Genomic DNA, 22828 nt, shown 5'->3' with positions numbered 1-22828 from the left:
GGTCATGTGCATAAAGCAGAATGCGATGTCTGGCCCAAAGTAGTTGCTTATTCAGTGGCAGCTGTTATTAAAAACAAATGCTTCTTTCTTCCTTCCTTCCTTCCTTCCTTCCTTCCTTCCTTCCTTCCTTCCTTCCTTCCTTTCCTCTTTTCCCCTTTCCTCACCTTCCCTCCCTCCCTCTCTTCTTCCTTCTCTTCCCTCCCTCCCTTCCTTCCTTCCTTCCTTTTTTCCTTCCTTCCTTCCTTCCTTCCTTTTTTCCTTCCTTCCTTCCTTCCTTCCTTCCTTTTTTCCTTCCTTCCTTCCTTCCTTCCTTCCTTCCTTCCTTCCTTCCTTCCTTTTTTCCTTCCTTCCAGTGGGAACTTAAATAAGGTGCTGTATTACCCTGGGCCTCAGAACTGAAGTGATCCCTCTCTGCTGATAGATGGCCATGCTTACCAGGGGATGGTGATCTATAAGGCAACTCAAAGTTGTGGAAACCTACACCCAAGAAAGCACCCTGCCCAGTGAAATGGCTCAGTGGTTGAGCATGAACTATGGACCAGGAGGTCACGGTTCGATTCTCAGTCAGGGCACATGCCCGGGTTGCAGGCTCCAACCCCACTAGACGGTGTGCAGGAAGCAGCTGATCAATGATTCTCTCTCATTTTGATGTTTATATATCTCTCTCCTCCTCTCTGAAATCAATAAAAATACTTTTAAAAAAAGAAAAGAAAAGAAAGCAACCCTGGCTCAGAGCTCAGAGAGAAGCATGTGCTCCCCAAGGGAGAGGATTCAGCTGCCTTCTTCCGCCGACCAGGAGAAGTGAATCCTAAGCAGACCCAGAGCTCTGGTGGCTGGGGAGAGGGTAAAGGAAGGTAGCTTCCATTGAGGATACCTTTATTACCAGGTGGTCATAAGCCAGAGTCACCTGAACTTGGAAGTGTTGCTCCAAGTGGACTTCTCTGAACCCTGCTCTCTCAGTTTTGGGGCTTGCCCTTTGTAGTCCCTATGAACCTCCTATGCTGCCTGGAGGTAGTACCAGATAACACTTTTTCATACTTGGGAATGAACAGGCTCTCCTGTCTGATTGTCTGGGGTTGGGATCTATTTGAATAGGATGAAGAATAGGAATGGATGAGGTGGGGAGAGTTGAGAGGTGCAAGAACCTTGTCATCCCCAGAGATGTTGAAAAAGGGACATCTAGCCGAAGCCAGTTTGGCTCAGTGGTAGAGCGTCGGTCTGCGGACTGAAAGGTCCCAGGTTCGATTCCGGCCAAGGGCATGTACATTGGTTGCGGGCACATCCCCGGTAGGGGGTGTGCAAGAGGCAGCTGGTCAATGTTTCTCTCTCATCGACGTTTCTAGCTCTCTCTCTCTCTCCCTTCCTCTCTGTAAAAAATCAATAAAATATATTTAAAAAAAAAAAAGAAAAAGGGACATCTATACTAATAAAAGGGTAATATGCTAATTAGACCGGGAGACCGGACATCTTCCTACCATCCAACTTCCTTCCAGACAAAGCCACAGTGGCGGGGCTGAGGCAGAGGCAGTTAGGGGGCCATCAGGCTGGCTGGGGAGGGCAGTTGGGGACCATGAGGCCAGCAGGAGAGTGGTTAGGCGGCTATCAAGCTGGTAGGCAGGCAAGTGGTTAGGACCCAGTGGTCCCAGATTGCAAGAGGGATGGGACCTAAACTGGCAGTCAGACATCCCCTGAGGGGTCCCAGATTGGAGAGGGTGCAGGCCGGGCTGAGGGACACCCCCACCCCCTAGGCCCCCCCCCCCCACCCACCCACCCCCCCCCCCCCCCCGCACAAATTGCACTGGTCCTCTAGTTTATAATAATGTACTTGGCTTAGTCCTGGAGTCTAAGCCATCCTCCTCCATTTGGGGGCCCATTCTCTGACTTTGTGAAAACAACAACTCCAGTACCAGGACTTGGCCACTTGCCCCAGCACTGATGGCTGTCAGCAGGGAGGGAGCAAGTGATCCTTCACTCACCCATCACACAACCTATCTCCCTCTTCAAGCTCAGGTTCCTCATATGTAAAATGAGGGATTGGAACAATTGTTCTGTTTGGGGCACAGGCCAGGCGCCATCCCTCATGAATTGTTTGCAGTCATGCTTGTTGAAGCAATTTTATGACAATCAACAGTGGCTGATCTATAGGACATGATAGCCTTTGTTCTCTGTGCCTCAGCTTCTTCATCTGTAAGTGGGGAGACTAGCAATCACCTAAAAAGTTCTTGTGACAATTTAAGGAGAAAATGCTTGGCAAAATGGAAAGCTCTATGTAAATAGGTCAGTACTGTTATTAACTTATCCGGGCTCAACCTTGGAATGAGGTCACAGTACATCCACAACCAAGAATGTGTAAGTTCAGTTTCTCTCAGGAACGTGGTCACAGAGCTGCAGTTTAATAGTTTAACATTATCCATTTGCTCTTTTTAATAACTGAGGGTTCCCTAGCCAGTTTGATTCACTGAATAGAGAGTATTGGCCTGTGGACCAAAGGGTCCCAGGTTGGATTCAGATCAATGGCAACATACAGTGGTTCCAGGCTCCTTCCTTGCCTGGTCAGCTCCAGCTCGTGCAGAAAGCAACCAATCAATGTGCTTCTCTCAAATCAATGTTTCTCTTTGTCTTTCCCTCTCTCTTCTGTGCTCTCTGAAAAGATCAATGAAAAAATACCCTCTGGCAAGAATTAAGAAAAAAAAAGATTGAGGGCTGATCTAAGACAGTGGTTCACAAAGGAAGAGATACTGACCCCTAGAGGACATTTTTGGAATCTCGGGGAATTTTTGGTTGTCACTGGTTGGGCAGTCCTCGGGCATTTAGGAATGGAAAAGCTGTCAGGCCCACATAATAAAGAATTGTCTTGCATTCCACATTGCTTTTAAGTGTCCCCTCAGACATTCATATGGATAAAAAAATGTGATTTTAATTATTTGCACTGAGAATTATCTCTAATGTCAAAAAAAAAAAAAAAAAAAGAGCTTTTGCATTGAGTTTTCCAGGAATTAAATTGATGTGAATTGTTCATCTTGGTGTTATCTGAATGGCCAAACAACACAGCTGTAGCAGTCAGTATTTGTAGCTGTCACGTGCAAAATAAGTCTGTGTAGATGCAAGCAATGGGCTACTTCATTGAGATTTCTAGCGTAGTTGAATGTGCCTTTGCATATTCAAAGATTTTAAATCATTTTCTCTTTTATGTTAATTAGGGCATTGACTTTCTTTAAAGAGTAAATGTGCAGATAGGATATTATCTGTGAACTTTATTTCAGAATAGTAACCAAGTATTAATATGTATAAAAAGAAAATATTGATTGTGAAAGGATTGAGCACCACTCACACAAGAGATACCCACATAAAAGCCTTCCTGTAGCCTTTGTAAAAATGCTGTGCTAGATGCTATTACACAGCAGGTCCCAGATCAGTGCCTGAATAAAGTGTAATAAATTCTTCATGTAGGTCAGGGTCAGGAAGTTTGACTCATGCCTATCTGATATAGGCACTTCCTTTTATTAACGAATGACAGGTGTGGAATTCTTGTGTTCCCTTGATGAATTCACTGCCAGGAAGATCACAGTTAAGTTTCATTGCTCATTTGCGGTGATTATTCCTAGCCCAGCATTTTGAAGACCATCATTTCTTCTCCAATTTGATTTCATTATGGGTGTATTTAATCATTCTTTAAGATTTTACTTGTCTCTATGCCTCTTGTTATCTTTAATTTTTTTTCCCTGGAAGTAAGGAGAGCATAATTAATGTAAAACTCAAAAGCCACGTACCTGCAGTCACCTTCCCAACACTTCTTGAGTCTGAAAATCTAGGTCAGAGGTGCCTAAAACGCCAGAGGCAGGGCAGTTTGTGGCTGGCTCAGGTGGTTTTCCTCTGCAGACTCCACCTCTGATATCTTTGTCTCTTCCCCTTTCAAGGGGGTGTTGGCATTGTCTGGAGTGGAAACAGGCTCCAGCTGTCAGAGCCCACTCCAGGTCTTGGCTGGATCTTGGTGGTCTGGGGCCAGAGCAGGATTAGGGAAGGGCACCCCAGCTCCAGGATCAGAGAAGCCCAAAGCTCTCACTGGAGAGACTCTCCACATTCACAACCCTAGCATCTTCTCAGAGCAGAAGCCTTGAAGATTAGGCTGAGGCATGTGACTAACCTCTTTCTGGACCCTGGGTCCACTGGCCCCTAGCTCTGACCTTGGGCAGGAGTCTTCTCTGAGCCCCCGTTTCCAGAAACGGGAACAATAACTACCTCGAAGAGCCAATGTGAAGACTCACTGAGAAAACCGTGAGGTGCTTAGAACATAGCAAGAGCTCAAAGCCAGCAGTGGCTGCTCCTCCCAGTCCACCTGGGTCCCTATTACTCCTTGGCCTGTCTGTTGCCTCCAGGGGTGAGTCTGGAGGCAAGAGTGTGCATTAAGTCTCAGCCCCTCAAAAATAGATTAATGGGAAGAATCTCTAATGGATAAATAAAATGTGGTAAATCCATACAAAGGAATGTTATTTGGCAATAAAAAAGAATAAAGTACTCACACATGTTACGTGGATAAACCTTGAAAACGTTATGCTAAAGAAGCCAGTCACAAAAGTCCACATATTTTATGATTTCACTCATATGAAAGATCCCAAAGCATCAAATCTATAGATATGGAAAGTAGATGAGTGGTCATGGAAGGCAATGAGGATTGACTGCTAATGAGCATGGAGTCGTTTTGGATGTGATTATAATGTTCTAAAATTAGGTTGCAATTATGGTTGCACACACTGTTAATATATCTTAAACCACTGAATTTTATATTCTAAACTAGAGGCCCATTGCATGAAGATTCATGCAATAGACCTTCCTTCCCCTGGATGCTGGCACTGGTTTTTCTCCCAAATCTGGGACCCAAGCCTTTGCTCTGGCTGCTGCCTTCAGTCTTTGATCCAGCCTGAGTGCCACTCCTGTAGCTCTCTCTGCTCCCACCCTCCCCCTCATAGCAGGCATCCTGCTCTGTACAGCTGCTCCACACCTGCATGCATACTGCCCAGAGACCTAGAGCAGCTGGGGGGCAGGGCCCCTGCCATCTTTGTCTGGTTAATTTGCATACTCACTCCTGGTTGGCTGGTGTGCATTATGAAGTGGTGGTCAATTTGCATATTACTTTTTTATTAGTGTAGATGGGTGAATTGTGTGAAATGTGAATTATATCTTAATAAAGCTGTTTAAGCCGGGACCGGTTTGGCTCAATGGATAGAGCGTCGGCTTGGGGACTGAAGGGTCCCGGGTTCGATTCCGGTCAAGGGCATGTACCTTGGTTGCGGGCATATCCACAGTAGGGGGTGTGCAAGAGGCAGCTGATCGATGACTCTCTCTCATCGATATTTCTAACTCTCTATCTCTCTCCCTTCTTCTCTGTATAAAATCAATAAAAAATATATTAAAAAAAAAAGAATTTACAAAAAAAAAAATAATAAAGCTGTTTAAAATGGGAAAAAAGTCAGTTCCTCACTCATAAGCTCAGTGACTATGGCAAATTACTTAACCTTTCTGAGCCTCAGTGTTCTTACAATAAAGTGGGAATAGCAAAATCTACCTCAAATTTGTGGTGAAATTCTCAACAGTGGTTATTTTGGGGGTAAGGACATTATGGAAATTTTATTTCATGTTGTTTTTACTCTAATGGACATTTTCTGTATTTTTCTATAACAAATCTGAATTATTTATGTATTTTAAGTCACTTTTCAAAACACACTTTTTCTAAATAAGTATTTAAGTTTATCAAGTGCTCTTACTACATTTTAGACATTATCTCATTTAATTCTCACAACAGTCCTCTGAGGAAGACAGTATTTTCACCCCATTTTATAGATAACACCAAGACTTAAAGAGGTTGAGCAATTTGCCCAGCTTCTTGTAAGTGATCTATACATGTGATAAAATTTCAAAAACTATATATACACACAAATGAGTGCATGTAGAAACACATGAAATCTGAATAAGACCTGAAGTCTAGTTAACAGAATTGTGCCAATGTCATTTTCCTGGCTTTGATATTGTGCTATCTTTATGTATGATGGGGAAGATGGACGAAAAGTACCAACTGGAGACTTCTCTGTACTTTTTTTTTTTGAAACTTCTATATTTCTTCTTCTATAATTAGACTCATAGAAATAGTCTTAAAAATAAGTTAAATAAGTTTTAAGAATTAAAAGCTTTTTAAAAGCTGTTCTAAGGATTACATAAGATATGTAATCCTAGTACAATGGTTGGGTACAATGGCATTTCTGTGTATGATATTTTCTTTCTTCGTCACTCTATGTACAAGGTCTATTTTATGTGCATTATTTGATTCAATAAAGCCTATGAAGTAAGTACTTTTATTACTCCTCTTTTGCTGATAAGAAAACTCAGGAAGACCTTTGCTCAAGGATACCCAATAAGTCTGTGACTGAGCCAGGATAAGGCCCCAGTCTTAAGACTCCTGGGCCAGGGTATTGTCCCGTGCCCACACCCAGGTCTGCTTGCCCACAGCACACCTGTCCTGTCTGGGAGATTGCTGGTGCCCACAGGTAGACTTTTGGGTTCCTCCTTGCATCCCTTACCAACCTCCCCATCTCAGGGCACTCAGGGCCCATGAGGTGGAAGTGGGATCTGGGGAGAGTGGAGGCATGGTGGCCATCTACCCACAGGCATTCTCGGGAGCCAGAGAGGGCAAAGACCATCTCAACTCTGGCAAGAGTAGGGAGTAGGAAGGGAGGGTGTGTGTGTGAGAGGGGGTATTCACACCAAGCCCATGCTCCTGGGCTTGGTGTGAATACCCCCTCAAACTTCCTTGAGTCGCACCTGAGCTTGGGGCACATTCCTGAAGGGGGTGGTCACAGAATTCCAGGCCCTCTCAGGCCCTAAGCCAGTTTCTATTCCTCCTGAGACTGAAACCAACTCCCCCCCTCAGACTCAGCACCCTGTCCCCAACTGGTAATAATCATAGTGACTCACTCCTATGAGCTCCATGGAGTTGGGGCAAATCTCTCCCAAGTCCAGATTGGGGTTGGTGGGGAGAGCTAACGTGAGTCCCATTTTTCTGGGAGGAGATGGGTCCCAGGTATCTAGTGGGGGCTTTACCCACAATCAGTTGTGCCTGCTCAGCTCTCTCTCCCCATCCCTGTTGCACTCCCCCAACACCTCGTCCCATCTGGCCAGTCAGCTGTGGGCCAGGATCCCTGGAGGTCCAGGACCCCTCCTTGTCTTTTCGTCTTCTCGGCACACACACACACACACACACACACACACACACACACACACACACACCCCGCTCCATCATCACTAGAGACCCTAAGATCCGGTCCACGGGGAGTAGCGCCATCGTGTGGCCTCCAAGAGAAACGCAACTCATTCCCCAGCCCCACCCTTTCTATGTGCTCATTGAACAACTAGTATTTATTGAGGGCCAGCCACGAGGTGCTCTAAGGGTAGCGATAAGGATTCTAGATAAAATACCTGCTCTGTGTATGGTACATTCCAGCGTGTGTGCGTTGAGGGGCATGCAATAAATGATAAACAAGTAAATAATGGGAGCAGTTATTATAATGGTAACTGCTAGGAAGAAAATAAAACAGAGAAATGTGAAGAGTGACCCAAGAGGAAAACTCAGGGCAGGATGGAAAAGTATAATTTCCTTGAATAGATACCATCTGAGATGAGATTCAGATGACAGGGATTCAGTCATGTAAGGGTCTAAGGGAAAGCTTTCCTTGCAGAGAAAAGAACAACTGCAAAGGCCCTCAGGCTTTGCAAAACAAACAAACAAAGGCCAGTGTGACCGGAAAGCAGAGCAAGGGAGAGTGATATGAGATATGGTCAGGAAGGTGGACTGGGCCAGACTATAGATCTTGTAGGCCACAACAGACTTTAAATCTTCTAGGAGTAATGGGAATGTATTGGGTGAGTTTTGAGCACAAGACTAATGTGCCTACATTGACTTTTGAAAGGACCCCTATGGCTGCTGTGTAGAAAATGGACTTTAGGCCCTAGCTGGTTTGGCTCAATGGATAGAGTGTCAGCCTGCGGACTGAAGGGCCCCAGGTTCGATTCCGGTCAAAGGCACATGCCTGGGTTGTGGGCTCAATCCACAGAGGGGGTGTGCAAGAGGCAGCCAATTGATAATTTGTTCTCATCATTGATGTTTCTATCTCTCTCTTCCTCTCTGAAATCAATAAAAATATATTTTAGATCACCAAAGGACTTGTATGCATGCATATAAGCACAACCAAAGGACACAAGACACTGAGGGAGAGGGGAGATGAGGACATGCAACAGGGGTTAGGGGAGGCTGGGGGAAGGTCAATGGGGGGGAAAAGGAGATATATGTACTACTAATGTAATACTTTAAACAATAAAAAAAGAAGAAAAAACAACAAAAATATATATTTTTTAAAAATGGACTTTGGGCCGAAACCGGTTTGGCTCAATGGATAGAGTGTCGGCTTGGGGACTGAAGGGTCCCGGGTTCGATTTGGTCAAGGGCATGTACCTTGGTTGCAGGCATATCTCCAGTAGGGGGTGTGCAAGAGGCAGCTGATCGATGACTCTCTCATCGATGTTTCTAACTCTCTCTCTCCCTTCCTCTCTGTACAAAATCAATAAAATATATTTTTTTTAAAATTTTTTAATGGACTTTGGGCAAGGAAGGAAGAAAGAGTGGGAGCAGGGAGATTATTGCAAGAGATTAGAAAGCTATTAAAAAAAATTCAGGTGAGAAATGATAGCAGCTTGGGTCAGGGTAGTAGTGTTGGAGATGGGCAATGTGGTTGGATGCTAGGCCTAAGTAGAGCCAACAAGACTTGCCAATATCCCACATTCTCCTTTTGCTCATTCAGCTGCAGGAATGCCTTCAAGCACACACACACCCTAGCTGGCACCTCCATCCTCACTGGGGGCTTCAGTTAGCAGGGAAGACCTCAAGGACACAGTTAAATTGGAGCGTATCCAGGTGTTGTTTGACAAAAGAATGTGGGTGTATGGCTCTGACCCTTGCCAGAGCCTCAAGGTTGACCAGCCTTCTGGGCTCCTTGTCCACACCTCTCTGCTAGTGAAGGCCATGGGCAGCTTCCAACACTTCCGCTTTCCACCAGTAGCCCACTTAATGGGTGGGGCCCCTACCTGCTGTTCCCTGTACCCTGCCCGGCTTCTCTAGGCCCAGTTATTAGTTATCTGTTTGTCCTATTGAGTGCCCTCGGGGTGTGTTGGTGACAACCAAAACAGTCCTGAGTATTTGGTGTTTTTATTTGACACAAAATAGAGAGCAGCATAATCTGGCCCTGTCAATTCTCAGACCCAGGCCAACAATTCACTCCTATTTATTTACACAAAATACTGTGAGGTCAGACGTGACCCCACAAAAAATGCACACAATACTTTTGGCCCCAGCTAAGACATTTCTGGAGAGCCTGGGAGAGTTCAGGCGACCCTTGCAAACACTAGAAGGCCAGTCAGGGAAAGGGAAAGCAAGTAGGGGAGGAGGCAGTCCGGTTGGCTCTGGAGTCAGCAGGCCTTGCTCTGTTTGTATTGTGTTGCTTGTGGGGTACATTATAAATACGGCCAGTCCAGGGGCTCCTGGACTCAGAACCTCAGACTGCACTCGTTCCAAAAGGCTGCGCAAGCCTCACCGAGATGAAGCTGCCAGGCCAGGCGGAGTCTGAAGTCTACAGTTCTCATGAAAATGGGTCCACAGGAGAGTTGGACAGTGGCCCTGGCTCTGGCCCCAGCCCTGATGGCTCCTCAGACACTGGGGCACCCAAGGACCCTCTGCTCTTCATTCAGCTGAATGAGCTGCTGGGCTGGCCCCAGGCGCTGGAGTGGAGAGAGACAGGCAGGTGAGTGAAACCCAGACCAGTTTTATGGGGTCCTCCCCCTTCTCAGCTGGGGCCTCCTCCATGATCCCAGCTCTTCCTGGAGGGGGTATTCTTACCCCTAATTAGAAGTTCCCCTCCATCCACATATCAGGTCCCCACCCTCTCTGATGCTCTGCCTTCTCTGCAGTCTAGGTTTGAGTTCCCCAAGACCAAGATGAGAGGTGACTGTGAAAGGAGGGCCTACTCTGCACCACTGGGGTCACGTCTCCCTCGTGAATTTACCTTCCTTGGCTCTCCTGGGTCCCCACCTGGACCTGGAGAGGTGCTCCCAGTAACACTGTCCACCCTTCTCCACTGCAGGTGGGTGCTGTTTGAAGAGAAGCTGGAGATGGGTGGGGGCCGGTGGAGTGCCCCCCATGTGCCCACCCTGGCACTGCCCAGCCTGCAGAAGCTCCGCAGCCTTCTCATGGAGGGCCTTGTCCTGCTGGACTGCCCAGCTCAGAGCCTCCTGGAGCTCGTGGGTATGCTGGGACCCTTTGTAGGGAGGATCTGGGTAGCCATGCCACCTTTTCCCTAAGATTTCCCTCAAAAGTATTGGAATTTTCCAGGGCCCACCACACTCACCTTAGGGATTATCCATCCCCTACAAGGAGGAGCTGGAAAAGCAGAGTGAAGAAGTTCCCTGGCTCCTCCATTTCCTGGGACTCCCAAGAGGGAAAGTGACCTGGGCAGAGGGGACAGGGAGTATTCGGGGCAGGGAGCTCTCAGGAAAAGGTTGGAGCTCCACTTCTGCTTCCCAGAGCAGGTGACCAGAGTGGAGTCGCTGAGCCCGGAGCTGAGAGGGCAGCTGCAGTCCCTGTTGCTGCAGAGACCCCAGCACCTCATCCAGATCACAAGCACCAGGCCCTGCTGGGGTAAGAGGCCCATCCCTGGGCCCAGAACCAAAAATCCTAGGGTGGGAGAGTCCCAGATCCCCCTGCACCTTTCTGGACCACGAGTGGCCTAGCCTCAGCTTACACCTGCACCCTCCACCCAGGACTCATGGGCGAGAGGGGAGAAGGGAGAGGCTAGAACCATAACAACCAGAGCTTTGTGAAAGGGTGTTCTTGGTAAGCACTGCACAGAGAGCTTCTTGTTTAATATTTACAAGCACCCTTTCGGAAGTACCACAATAGTGTCCATTTTCATGATGAGAAAACTGAGGCTCAGACGGGGGAAGGATGTGCTCGTTTTCAGAGCTTGTCAGTGACAACGCTGGTTAGGAAGCCCCGGTGGGTCCCTTCCCAAAGCCAGTGCTCTAAATCCCTGCAAAACCTTGTTTTAAAGGGTCTGCCCATCCAAGAGAGGCTTCCCGCGATGAGGAAGCCTTCCTGAAGGAGCAGGTTTGCCGCCCTTCCTTGGGCAGGGCTGGGGCAGGGGGCAGGGATCAACAGGGGCCCACCCTCCACTGGACTCCTCATCAGCCAATATCCTGCCAACATCCCCCTCCCCAAATAACCTCTCATCCTGTGTCTCCCTGGACCCCCATCAGCGTCAGAACTCCCTGAGACAGAAGCTGCCTCCAGGGGCTGAGGCCGGGGCTGTGCTGGCAGGAGAGCTGGGCTTCCTGGCACAGCCACTGGGGGCCTTTGTGCGGCTGCGGGATCCAGTGGTGCTGGGGCCCATTACTGAGGTGCCCCTCCCCAGCAGGTGAGGCTGCGGAGTGGGGGTGAGGGATCCTGGAGCCCAGAGAAGGGCCGTTACTGGGAAGGGGATTGCGAGATCTCTGGTCCAGATCTCTTGGGGTGTGCGGGGGATGGTCCTCAGGGGTCTGGGGAGGGGTTAGGGGTCAGGACAGCAAAGTGGGTGTGCACATAAGTGTGTTTATAGGGACTGGTAGGGAGGTCATAAGTCAGGACTGCCCTATGGCACAGCAGCCTCTAACCCTCTCTGGGGCTGGTTCCTTCCTCAGATTTTTCTGCCTCCTTCTCGGTCCCCCAATGCTGGGAAGGAGCTACCATGAAATGGGCCGAGCGATGGCTGTCCTGCTCAGTGACCCGGTGAGCTGGGCAGGTGTGTGTGTGTGTGTATGTATGTGTGTATGCGTGTGTGTGTATGTGTGTGTATGCATATGTGTGTGTGTGTGTATGCGTGTGTGTGTGTGTGTGTGTGTGTGTGTAGTCTTTCTGTATTGAGTACAGCAATGAGGCAGACTGTGGCTTTGTGTGTGAGCAAGAGGACTTAAGTTTCCTTGGCTACCATGTAGCCCCCTTACCTGGCACAATAGGCACCCAGTAGATACTGAATGCATGCATTAATGGACGCATGTTTGAGTGACTAGTCGGCTTTGTGACTCGTGTGTCCAGCTTTGAGACTGTGGAAATGGACGTAAGAACTCAGATATGCATTTACTGCCACTCTGTGCCTGTCCCCAGCAATTCCAGTGGTCAGTTCGACGGGCCAGCAACCTTGATGCCCTTCTGGCAGCCCTGGATGCCTTCCTAGAGGAGGTGACAGTGCTCCCTCCAGGCCGGTGGGACCCAACAGCCCGGATTCCCCCGCCTAAATGTCTGCCCTCACAACACAAAAGGTATCTGGGGTAATCATCCCATCTAGATCCTCCTCTCCCCAGTCTTGGGTCCAGTTCCACTGTTGAGAAGGGGAGGGGATTCCAAAAGGAACAGGGACTTACCTTTGAATTTGGAGTCTGCCCGCAGGGATACGAGCAGCCACCAGGGGGCAGGGCGCCATGAAGCTGGCTCCCAGTCTGCGGCTAGTTGGAGAACCTCAGTCACCTGGGGTTCCCCTTCCCTTCAGGCTCCCCTCGCAAATGCAGGAGGTCAAGGGCTCCTCTGCCCGGCGATATGGGTCTCCAGCTGAGGACAGGCACGGCCACGTGCCGCAGGCACCCAGCCCGGAGTTGCAGCGGATGGGCAGGTGAGGCGAGCTGGGGTAGGAGTAAGGATCCGTGTACGGGGAGGGGGAAGGAGACCCAGGAGCACAGAGGTGTGCTCACTGTGGCAGGGGCTCAGGGGCAGTAATGGGGCGTGGAAACTGGTATCACTGACGACCAGTGGGCGGGAGGCTGTTTGGGGGCCTTGTCCAGGACGTCCGGAGGAAGGCCTTGTGGTACCCCAGTGACTTCTTGGACGCCCTGCACCCTCAGTGCTTCTCAGCTGTGCTCTACATTTACCTGGCCACCATCACTAACGCCATCACTTTTGGGGGGCTGCTGGGAGAAGCCACCGATGGTGCTCAGGTGGGTAGGGATGTGGAAGGGGGACAGCACAGCTTTGGTGTTCCTCCAGCCATGCCCTCATCCTTCCCTGGGACTATGGGTAGGTGGGCTTGGGTTCCTGTGTTGAGGACTCCAGGGTCCTAAGCTGACAAGGCCCTCTGGTGGCTCCTAGGGGGTGCTGGAAAGTTTCCTGGGCACGGCGGTGGCAGGCGCTGCCTTCTGTCTGATGGCCGGCCAGCCCCTCACCATCCTCAGCAGCACCGGGCCAGTGCTGGTCTTTGAACGCCTGCTCTTCTCCTTCAGCAGGTGGGACTCCCTCATCACTAGCCTGATCCTGGCTGAGTCAGTAGGGGAGGGTGGAACTGTCTGGCTCTAGGGGCACCTGTCCTGGGTTAAGTGGGGAGCAGAATGGCCCGCCAAGCCCTGCCTGTCTCTCACCCCCCAGAGATTACAGCCTGGACTACCTGCCCTTCCGCCTATGGGTGGGCATTTGGGTGGCCACCTTTTGCCTGGTGTTGGTGGCCACAGAGGCCAGTGTGCTGGTGCGCTACTTTACTCGATTCACCGAGGAAGGCTTCTGTGCCCTCATCAGCCTCATCTTCATCTACGACGCCGTGGGCAAAATGCTGAGTTTGACCCGTGCCTATCCCATCCAGAGGCCTGGCTCTCCCGCCTATGGCTGCTTCTGCCAGTACCCAGACCCTGGAGGTGGGTGAGGGAAACAGGGAGCTTGGCAAGACAAGGGATGATAAGGAGGGAGAGGGTGACTTCTTGCTGCCCCCCCTCCCGGGCTACATTCAGCAAAATTCTGAGTACTTACCCAACAACTGCAGCACTCTCCCCACTATGATTCTAAATCAGGTGAAAATAAGTCACAGAGCAGGCCCAATGCCATCTTTATTTCTGACAATGCTGACAGAAGCACATGGCTATATCTATGGGTGAATGAGCTTCCTAACGACAAAACGCAAATTAGGTAGACTTACCCACTTGGTCACGGCCACACTGGAAAAGGGACTGTCTTGCTCCAGAGGAGCAGTTGGATGCACGTGCAGGCAGCTTACTCCCAAGAGCCGGGGAGGAAAGGGTGGGGCAGGCATGCCCAGCTTTTAATCCCAAGCTCACCAATCACTTAAATGGCTGCTCTTCCCCTTGGACTGAGGGGCTGACCTATAGGAGAGAAGCTCAGGGTATTATACTTGCACATAGTCCTCCGCTGGAAGGAAACAGCAGGACTGGCAAAGAGGTGTCCCCTCAAGGGTGCCAGCCTCTGCACCAGGCATGAATAAGACCAGTTCCGCCCCTGGTAGATTTGTATGCTCTTCCATTGAGCAAATATTTGATGGGCATCTGCTCTGGCCAGTCCTGTGCTGGGCACCAGAGATAAGAGATAAGTAGAGAATTTGAAGGAGCCAGGGCACAGGCAGTGTCCTGAGGAGCAGACATGGTAGCTTTTGGAGTCAGCAGACAGATGAGCCAGAGCTTTCTGGTTCTGCTGGACCCGTGAGATTAGGCTCTGGAGGGGCTGGAGAAAGTCCCCAGGGGCAGGGCATACACCCACATTCTTCTCTGCTTCCCAGGAAATGAGTCTCAGTGGACAAGGACAAAGCCAAAAGACAGAGACGACATCTTAAGCACGGTGAGACCTGTTCCTGGGAGGAAGAAGGCAGTGGTTCCTGGCTCTTTCCATCCCACAGGCTAGAGCACATGTGTCAAACACAAGGCCCGAGGGCCAAATCCGGCCGGCCAGGCCTTGCAATGTGGCCCGCACCGCACTGTTATCACTGCACTCCGCTGTCAGTTTATGACATTGTCAGTTTATGACTGTTCAGTAAACCATTCGGCCCGCGATTTAGGCTGGATTTTAGATTTTGGCCCCTTCTCTGATTGAGTTCGACACCCCTAGGCTAGAGGAACCCTCACAGGTCACAGAGGCCTGGCCATTTGCTATGGCTGGGGAACCAGCTAGGAGGTTAGGCTAGAGCTGGGAACCTCCTGTCCTGGGCCCTCGGAGTCTCACGGGGCATCAGTAGATGCTTGTGCTGCCTGCGGCCCATAACCTCACCCCTGACCACCACTCCATATAGGACCTGGGCCTGGTCAACGCGTCCTTGCTGCCTCCACCCGAGTGTGTCCGGCAGGGAGGCCGCCCTCGTGGCCCTGGCTGTCATACAGTTCCAGACATCGCCTTCTTCTCCCTCCTCCTCTTCCTTACCTCCTTCCTCTTCGCCATGGCCTTCAAGCATGTCAAGACAAGCCGCTTCTTCCCATCTGTGGTGAGTGTCAACTCTCTTTCTGTGGGAGAGGACTAGCTCTGGGCCTTGGGCCCTGCCTGTAAATGGGAAGGGGTGAACCTGACTGAGTGTCCACTGTGTGGCCAGGTACGCAAGGTACTCAGCGACTTCTCCTCAGTCCTGGCCATCCTGCTGGGCTGTGGCCTTGATGCCTTCCTGGGCCTGGCCACGCCAAAGCTCACTGTGCCCAGAGAGTTCAAGGTGAGAGCTGGGAGAGGGGAAAACAGGGCCAGCAGACAGGACCTTGGAGGGGGAAGATGAATAAATTCTGCATTCCACCTCCTCTAAGATCCTGTTTGCCCACTTGTCAAATAGAAATAGTAATAATAATGGCCTCACAGAGTTGTGAGGATGAAGGAGATGCTGCTCCAGACACATAATAAGCACAGAATACTCAGGAGCTATCATTATAGAATGGAGTTAGGAGGATGGGTTCCTTCCAGGCAGTTGGCCTGGGTTTGAGTACCAGTTCTGCCACTTCTTAGCTGTGTGACCTTAGGCAAGTTAACCCACATTTCTGATCTTCAATTTATTCATTTATAAAATGGAAATAAATAACAATAGTTCCTACTTATAGGTGTCTGAGGTTTACAGACAATAGTGTAAAGCACTTATCACAATGCTGGGACTGACACATACCACGACCTCACTAAATGGTAGTTATTGTCATGGTTTCCCCTACCCTGGGCACAGTCCTACCCATTCCACTATCCCACACTCTCTGTTTTCACCCCATGTTGCCTGCCCTGATCCGGTAAAGTTGGGGCTCCCTCTCTAGGCAAAACAGTGCACAGATCAGGGCTTAGCACCTTGGCACCTACACTTTGTGCGATTGGAGACCGCCCTTCCAGCTTCCCCTAAGACAAGACAGCAGGGGGACTCCAACAGAGGCAGCCTCAGGGACTCAGAACCCAAGACAACATCTGGGGCCCTGGCCCTCACACAGACGCTTATAATCAGAGCAGACGCAGGCACACCCAGCCCTGCCCCTGCCCAGATCAAGGCAGGTCTGAGCCTGAGCTGCCCCACCCTGGATGCTGAGAGAGGGTGCCCAGGGAGGAGAGCTCTGTACACTAAAAAAGTATGGGCAGGTCTTATCTACCCCCTCCTCCTCTTGCAAAGAGGGAGGGCCCAAGAGAACCAAAGTCTAGAGCCCCTGGCTCCAGCCCAACCCCCTAGCTGGTTCCCCTCTTTCTGCCCTCTTTTAAAGTACTGGGATGCTTTGAACCAGCTGTGCACGCACACACACTGCTCCCACATAGCATCCAGGGCCTTGGTGGGTGGGGCAGTGGTAAGGGAAACTGGAAGAGCCAAGGCTGGAGCGTGCAGGGGAGGTGCTCTTGGGAGACCCTCTCCAATACGTCCACAGAATGTCCTCCCACAGCCCACACTACCTGGGCGTGACTGGCTGGTGTCACCCTTTGGAACCAACCCCTGGTGGCTGAGTGTGGCAGCCGCTCTGCCTGCCCTGCTGCTGTCTGTTCTCATCTTCATGGACCAGCAGATCACAGCGGTCATTCTCAATCGTGCCGAACACAGACTGCGGGTGAGGCCTGCCGGGAGCACCCGAGACCCCTGCACCAAGGGACAGAAGCCCAGGGTGGGTTCCAGGCTTCCCCTCTCCCACCCCAGAGGGCTAGTTTCATCCCAGTTCCCCACCATTACCTGCAGAAGGGAGCTGGCTTCCACCTGGACCTCTTCTGTGTGGCTTTGCTGATGCTGCTCACTTCAGTGCTTGGGCTCCCCTGGTATGTCTCAGCCACTGTCATCTCCCTGGCCCACATGGACAGTCTTCGGAGAGAGAGCAGAGCCTGTGCTCTGGGGGAGCCCCCCAGCTTCCTGGGCATCAGGTGAGGCCAGGATTCAGGAGGCTGGAATGGGAGGTGGGTAGCAGGGGACAAGGCAGTTATTTGGGCAGCTTAAATTCTAAGCTAGTAACTCCAGAGGGCTCTCTCACTGCCCCATGATCATTGCAGTGGGGTGAATGGGGAGGGGTGAATGGGCTCTGAGATGGGTGTGTCTGATCTTCCCTCTCCTCCTTCAGCCATGGGACTGGGAGGGCCCTCAAGAGGAGCGTCATTGAAGGAAGCGGGGAGGCAGTCAGGGCTGAGCAAGGGAGAGGTGCCACCCAATAAACCCGCTCAATGTGGAGGCACTGCATTGATGTTGTAAGGTAAAACACCATAAAAACAATTTTGTAACTGCTGGAAACACAATCTGTCCAAAGTCTGTGAAATTGACTTTGTAAACTGAAATGAAAGTCTTTGTGGCTGTGTAAAAACTGCTAATTTTTCAACAAAACGAAAAAAGAAAGAAAGAGCAACTATGAGCTTGAACTGATGGAGAGGCCCGGGGCCCCCACTCTGCAGTGCCCTGCCCCTTCCTCTCCAGTTTTTCACACCAAGCTAAGGTGATAGTTGGAGGATCCCTCCGTTTCCCTCCTCCCAGGGTCTATAGTGATGTCTGGCTTGGATCTCCAGCCTGGGCACCCCAGGGGCTCCCCAGACCCTGGCTAACTCTGCCCTCTCCCCACAGGGAGCAGAGGCTGACAGGCCTGGTGGTGTTCATCCTTACAGGAATCTCCATCTTCCTGGCACCTATACTCAAGGTACATTTGTTAGGCAGGCTGGCGTCAGGGGCAGGGTAGTGATAATAAACACAAGAACTGACATTTGCTGAACACTTAGCGCATGTTTCTCCATACCTGGCCTCATTCAATCCTCACATTAGCTCTGAGATGCATGTGTCCTTTACAAATGAGAAACTACGGTAGTTTCTCAGAATCTGAGAACCCAAACTCTTACCAAGTAGGCTTTCTACCCAGTGTACAGGGTGTAGGAATGCCCGCCCCCCCCCCCCCCCCCACACACACACACAAAGGCCAAGCACTGCCCTTGCTCCAGCCTCCCAACAAGCCTTAGATTCAGAGTATGATCATCACACCTCACAAAAACTTTGAGGCAAAAGCACTTCACTTCTTCCTCACCAGAACCATATTATTTAAAGAACACCTTCTGTGTGCAAGGCTCTGCTAGGCACCTGGGAGAAGGCGGGGAGAGGAGAGAATTGAAAAGGAATGTAGAACCAAGCACCTGTCAGCAACACCCACTCACAAACAAAAGTTAACGAGTAATAGCAGGAAGGTTCAACAAGCCAAGACAGCAAAGCAGCCAAGAGGGTGTGGAGACTGGCCCACAGAGTCCCTGGCAGGCCCACAAGAGGTTAGGGAAGGGAAAGGTCACCGAGGCCGGGTGAGAGTGGAGTAGTTGAAAGAACCAGAAGGACCAGACCAGCGGCTTACTAACCAGGTGACTCTCATTCAGCAGCTATTTACTGAGCATAAACCATATGTCAAGCACAGTCTCAGGACTGAAGATATTGTGGTGATCAAAAGAGATCAGCCAATCCTTGCAGTCTGGTGAGAGGAGACGTGAAAAACAACAACAATAAAACAGGATAATTTCAGATAGCGATCACTTCTATGAGAAGTAAAAGAGAATAAGGCGATTTCGAGCCAGGGCTCTACTTTAAATGATCAGGGAAGACCTTTCCTGAGTAGTGAGAAGGAATTCAGGGCATTTTAGGTGAAGGAAAATAGCAAAGCAAAGGGCCTTGCAAGAGGTAGAAATAAACGTGGGCATGTTGAGGGAAGGAAAGGAGGTCAGTATAAGCAGGAACAGAGAAAGCAGAGAGGAAAGTGATGGATAAGAGTGGGGAGTCAGCTAGATAAGGGGTAAGTTACCAAGTCTCTCTGAAACCCAATTTTCCCATCTGTATAATGGAGACAATTCCAGAATTTACCTCATCTGACGTACGTGAAGATTCAATGAAATCAGGCACGCAAAGTGGGAAAGGAAGAGATAAACCTGGGTAGGCTTAGATGCTGGGTGCTAGAGGCTGGGGTGGGAGCCTAAAGGGGACACCTGGGTGCTGGCAGAGGTCAACTCCTTTGCTGGCTCTCCACTTCTTTCTACCAGTTCATCCCAATGCCTGTGCTCTATGGCATCTTCCTGTACATGGGGGTGGCGGCAATTAGCAGCATCCAGGTGAGCCCATTAAAATCACCAGGAAACCCCACTCCTCCTTTCCTTTCCTTCTGGTACTTCTTGCCTGTACTTTCCAATCCCCCCCCCCCCCCCCCCCGCCCTCCCGTCCTCTTTTCCTGTTTCTTCTGGGCAGAGGGATTCCGCTGCCATGCCCTGGGTGAGGAGGGGGCCAAGGGAGTGCTGAGCTTTACTGGCTAACAGTGACACTCTCCAGGCTACCTAAACACTCTGCTCTCTTCCTCCTCTTGTTCCCCCAGTTTACCAAGAGGGTGCAGCTATTATTGATGCCAGCAAAGCACCAGCCAGACCTCCTGCTTTTGAGGCATGTGCCTCTGAGCAGGGTCCACCTCTTCACAGCCATCCAGCTTGCCTGCCTGGGTCTGCTCTGGATAGTCAAGTCTACACCTGCAGCCATCATCTTTCCCATCATGGTGACTCAGGGTTGGGCGGCATCCTGGGGGGTTCCTGAGAGGCTCTGAGCCTGGGAGGGTGTGGCCAAGGCTTCCATAAGTGGAAGACTCTTCCCTCTTTCCTTTCCCCCTGACCGTGCCTGGTTGAGAATCCTAGGACAAATAAAGACGGCAGAGGGATGCCAATAGATGGGCTAGTCCTGGGATACCTGATTCAACTCCCTTTCCAACCTCTTTGGGCTTATCAACCACAGGGAGGGATGGAAAGCCCAGAAAAATCCTGAGGCCCTGGGAAAGGAAATGCTATCGCTTTTGTTACATGGTGAGGTGATAAAATAGGCAGTTCTGGTCTTGCTACTCACCGAGGAAGTTAAGAGCCACAGTCTTTGCAGTAGGACCAATCTGGTTACAAGTTTCTAAACTTTCAGGGCTCAGTTTCCTTCTCTGCACAATGGCAGAGCAATTATTATATCTACTCCTAGGAATGTCTTAGCTTTCTGTGAAACAGTACCCAATGCTGAGCACATTGGAAATGCTGAATAACTGTTACTGTTGTTCATGTTCCTCCTGTTGTTGCTGACAGCGCTGGGTTTTGTTTGTATCCCTGCAGTTGCTGGGCCTGGTGGGGGTCCGAAAGGTACTGGAGTGGGTCTTCTCACCACAAGAACTTCTCTGGCTTGATGAGCTGATGCCAGAGAAGGAAAGGAGCACCCCAGAGAAGGGGCTGGAGCCAGAGTACTCGTTCAGTGGAAGTGACAGTGAAGATGTGAGCTCCAGGATGGGCCCTCTCAGGAGAAGGGGGCAGGGGTGGGGGAAGCACTGTCGTCCAGGATTGCCCCTGAAGTCTAATATCTGGTCAATACAGTCACTCCCCTTAGCTCTGTATTGACATAGGCACATTGAAGAGGTGAGGGAAATCTTCCCTCTTAAGGCAGGGCCCTGGTTTATAAGCCCATGGGGGTGGAAAGGGCTAGGGATACAACCCTGATCTTTGTGTTTGTCTCATGGTGGGTTTATATCCTTTCACTCTCAGGGTCCTTTCTTTCTGTTGTCTCTGTCTATTTGTTTATTCCCAACTCATACTGAGATCTCTGTTCCACAGTCAGAGCTGATGTATCAACCAAAGGCTCCGGAAATCAACATTTCTGTGAATTAGCTGGAGTAGGAATCTGCGAGTGGAGATTCCAGGAAACTGAGCACGAGGTGAGGGTGTGAGGGAAGTCCCCTTGGTGTCGAGAATCAGAATGGGGGTGGGAAAGAGAGCTCAGACCTAAGAAACCTCCAGTGTGTTGACTAGCCTGTTTTCTCTACATGCTCCAATCTCTCATGAACCCCAGAGTCCAGAAATGCATAGAGGGAAGAAAAAAAACACAAATGAGGTTACCTGGGCTTGGCTCCCTGTGGCCACTAAAGTGTGGCCAGTAGAGGGAGCTCAAGCTCACACAAAACTGGATGTGGAGTTGGGAGGTGGGGAAGGGAGGAGTGCAATGTCAGAAGAATGGAGAGGAGAGGGGAGGAGAAAAGGGAGGATAAATTTCCCTGAAACTTTCCTTTGCTTTTGGAGGCTCTTTCCTAGGCGGCTGAGAACCACACTCCAGACAAGTGGAAGGATTCTATCACTTGCCCTCTCTGCCATTCCTTCATTATATTCACTCATTATCAAAACATTTTCTGCCCTGGCCAGGTAGCTCAATTGGTTACAGCAGCATCCCAATATGCAAAGGTTGCAGGTTTGCTATCTGGTCAAGGCATACATATGAAGCAACCAACGAATGAATAAACAAGTAGAACAATAAATCTCTCTCTCAAGTCAAATTGAAAACAAACAAAACAAAACACAACACACCCCACATTTTCTGAGTACCCTTGGAGTATCTAGGTACTAGAGATACAGAATAACTGTATAATCATGGTCCCTGACCTCAGGAAGTTAAAATCCCAGTGGGAAAGACAAACAGGTAACTGTTAGAGTGGGACAGTGCTGGGTAAGGGGAAGCATGGTGGGGGAAGAGGGGGAGGGTGTGAGCAGAGGCCTTTAAGTCCTTCTTGGAGGAGGTAAAGGTGGGGTTGTGGGAGTTGGGGAAGGCTTCTAAGAGGAAGTGGTCTATAATTTGAAATATGAAAAATGAATAGAAGCTAGCCAGGACAAGCTGATGGCACAACATGTACAAAGCCTGGAATACCCCCTGCCTCTCCCCATAAGCTGAACTCTATTTTGGGCTAAAGAACACCCTCTTTTCCATGCCTCTCAGAGCCCAAGAGCCTACCTACCCCTTGCAATAGAAATTCTGGGGTTCCAGAGAAATTTAATGACTGGCCCAGAATAAGATCTGGGCTTTTCTTATGCCCTATCAAGGCTTTGCTCTGTTCTTTGCCCTACTATGTCCTGAACACTTGCTCTGACCCCACCACGTCCTCTCAGTTCACAGGTGTTTACTCAGGAAGTCAGGACATTGTTGGCCTTTGGCTTAACTGTCAGATGCTCAGTCAGTTGGGAACCTGGAACAATGGGTCAAGTCTGGAAGGCAGCTGGCCAAGACCTCAGTCACCTTCCTGAGCTGGGGTGGAGAGTGTCAGGGAACAGGCAGGTTTGCTTTGTGGTTAGGACAGGCTGGTAAGCCGGAGGACCTGACCAGGCCCCATTCACACTCAACCCCATTAAAGGGACCTGAGTGCAGAAGCCCTTCCCATTTCGAACTTTCTGTCCTCACAGATTCTCTTTTATAGAATTGGTGGGTTGTCAGGGAATTCTTGAAAAAAGAGAAACAAAGTCCCTCTAAATTGAGTATTCCTCCTTCTATTTAAAACAGGTTTTTTTCACATATAAAAACAATGTTCTCACCCAGCCTGCATGGCTCAGTGGTTGAGCCTCAACTTATGAATCAGGAAGTCACAGTTCGATTCCCGGTCAGGGCAATGCCCAGGTTGCTGGCTCAGTCCCCAGTGTGGGGTGTACAGGAGGCGGCCGATCAATTATTCTCTTTTATCATTGATGTTTCTATCTCTCTCTCCCTCTCTGAGATCAATAAAAATATATTTT

General features: G+C 49.9%; 2 protein-coding genes across 3 annotated transcripts in view; one reads left to right on the top strand and one right to left on the bottom strand.

The window, feature by feature from the left end:
* HBEGF (heparin binding EGF like growth factor) overlaps positions 1-9758 on the bottom strand; it is a 26145-nt gene extending 16387 nt beyond the window's left edge. For both annotated transcript variants that reach the window (XM_084885113.1, XM_084885110.1), the window contains exon 1: positions 9636-9758. The gene's annotated coding sequence lies outside the window, so the exon portion shown is untranslated. The remainder of the gene's footprint in view (positions 1-9635) is intronic.
* Positions 9565-22828, top strand: SLC4A9 (solute carrier family 4 member 9). The gene is made up of 22 exons (XM_084885128.1): positions 9565-9842; positions 10182-10342; positions 10622-10735; positions 11148-11203; positions 11353-11510; positions 11773-11860; positions 12236-12390; positions 12618-12737; positions 12885-13059; positions 13211-13344; positions 13484-13746; positions 14619-14677; positions 15126-15314; positions 15420-15533; positions 16717-16878; positions 17004-17182; positions 17868-17940; positions 19310-19378; positions 19636-19809; positions 20399-20554; positions 20891-20991; positions 21353-22828. Exons 1-21 carry the CDS (start codon positions 9640-9642, stop codon positions 20942-20944), a joined length of 2856 nt encoding a protein of 951 aa, XP_084741254.1. The 5' UTR covers positions 9565-9639; the 3' UTR covers positions 20945-20991; positions 21353-22828.

Source organism: Pipistrellus hanaki (genome assembly GCF_964339955.1).
Source record: "Pipistrellus hanaki genome assembly, chromosome: 5".
Taxonomy (NCBI): domain Eukaryota; kingdom Metazoa; phylum Chordata; class Mammalia; order Chiroptera; family Vespertilionidae; genus Pipistrellus; species Pipistrellus hanaki.
This window is presented reverse-complemented; position numbering and strand designations above follow the sequence as displayed.